The 2,038-nt window shown below is 42.9% G+C and overlaps 1 protein-coding gene across 1 annotated transcript in view; it reads left to right on the forward strand.

Moving 5' to 3' along the window:
• mfsd14bb (major facilitator superfamily domain containing 14Bb) overlaps window positions 1-2,038 on the forward strand; it is a gene marked incomplete in the record, with an annotated part of 17,565 nt that overhangs the window by 12,446 nt on the left and 3,081 nt on the right. The window contains 4 exon segments of the mRNA XM_014022781.1: window positions 424-537; window positions 649-720; window positions 1,484-1,596; window positions 1,699-1,796. Of these exon segments, the coding sequence (XP_013878235.1) occupies window positions 424-537; window positions 649-720; window positions 1,484-1,596; window positions 1,699-1,796 (397 nt within the window).

Genomic DNA, 2,038 nt, shown 5'->3' on the forward strand with positions numbered 1-2,038 from the left:
TTCACTGACTGACTGACTGATTCACTGACTGACTCACTGATTCACTGACTGACTGATTCACTGACTGACTGAATCACTGACTGACTGACTGATTCACTGACTGATTCACTGACTGACTGACTGATTCACTGACTGACTGACTGATTCACTGACTGACTGACTGATTCACTGACTGACTCACTGATTCACTGACTGACTGATTCACTGACTGACTGACTGATTCACTGACTGACTGACTGATTCACTGACTCACTGATTCACTGACTGACTCACTGATTCACTGACTGACTCACTGATTCACTGACTGACTCACTGATTCACTGACTGACTCACTGATTCACTGACTGACTGACTGACTGATTGACTGATTGACTGACTGACTGGTTGGTTGATGGTTGATCGACTGGTTCTGATGGTTTTCAGTCGCTGCGTCGTGTTGGTAAAGACTCCACGGTGCTGCTGATCTGTGTCACTGTCTTCCTGTCCTACCTGCCTGAAGCTGGACAGTACTCCAGCTTCTTCCTCTACCTGAAGCAGGTAACACACACACACACACACACACACACACACACACACAGGTGTGGACAGCGGTGGAACGTGTGTTCTGAGTGTCTCCATCATCAGCAGCTCTTTGTTTTTCTGTTGCAGATGATCCAGTTTTCTTCTGGAGCCATCGCTGGCTTCATCGCCATGGTGGGAATCCTGTCCATCATCGCTCAGGTACACACACACACACACACAAACAAACTCTCTGCAAGTTAGTTGGCTGTAAATGAAGTAGCATCTTTGATGTTTGGTGTTCAGTGTGGAGGACTGATATGACATAACAGAAATAAAGACAGAAATCTATAAACGGACCAATAAATAAATAAATAAATAAATAAATCAGGTGTTCATGTTGCTGCTGCATCAGTTTAGATTAAAGTTTAGTTTAGTTTAAAACAAAGACAAGAAGGAAAACACTGACTTGTGTCTTTGTTTTTAACTAGACTTTAAACTGAGGCAGCAGCAGCTCAGTAGATCTACACATGGATCCTGCTACTTCCTGTCTGTTGACCAATAGGAGAGGAGCTGACCCAAGAAGCTCCGCCCACCTTGTTTACATAATGAGGCAGAAATGCAAAAGGAAATGTAGAAACAACACATGGAAGTAAAAACACTGGTGGTAAAAATGATAATAAATTATTATATATTTTTAAAAACAGTAAAATATATATTATGTTTTAAAATATATAATTTATTAGAACAAAGCTGGAAAAATAAATGTGAAGGTCAAATAAATAAATGATAAAACATGAAGTAAAGTTCTGCTTTTTTAATTAACAGGTGCATTTTACCTTTTTATTTATTTATTTATTTATTTATGTATACTGCTGTCAGTTTGGGTCCTGCATGGTTCAGAAGGTTCAGCTGTTTGCTGAAGGATGAAGGTCACTCAGGGTGAGGATGAGGAGGAGTTGCTCACAGTGTTTGTGTGTCTCAGACTCTCCTCCTCAGTGTTTTAATGAGGACCATCGGTAAGAAGAACACGGTTCTGCTGGGCCTGGGCTTCCAGATCCTCCAGCTGCTGTGGTACGCCTTCGGCTCCGAGCCGTGGTGAGTCTGCTTTCAGCTGCTGTTAGCTTTTAGCTGCTGTTAGCTTTTAGCTCCTGTTTCTGCAGGTCTCGGTCCTCACTGGTTCTGGTCTCTCCTCCTCAGGATGATGTGGGCTGCAGGGACTCTTGCGGCCATGTCCTCCATCACTTTCCCAGCAGTCTCTGCTCTGGTGTCTCACAACGCTGCAGCTGACCAGCAAGGTGAGCTCAGCCTGGACCAGGACCTGGACCAGGACCAGGTGTTTGGACCTGTTCTGTTAGAGATCTGACAGAACAGGTGTTGAAGGACAGAGAAATGAAAGTCACAGAAAATAAAACAAATCAGAAAAACTCACATTAGAAACTGTTTCTGCTTTTATTGACTTTTTATCATTTCAGAGCTTTAAGTGAAACTAACAGATTGTTGTCCTGTGTGTGTGTGTGTGTGTGTGTGTGTGTGTGTG

The sequence above is a fragment of the Austrofundulus limnaeus genome, unplaced genomic scaffold (genome assembly GCF_001266775.1).
Source record: "Austrofundulus limnaeus strain Quisiro unplaced genomic scaffold, Austrofundulus_limnaeus-1.0 Scaffold343, whole genome shotgun sequence".
NCBI classification, from domain to species: domain Eukaryota; kingdom Metazoa; phylum Chordata; class Actinopteri; order Cyprinodontiformes; family Rivulidae; genus Austrofundulus; species Austrofundulus limnaeus.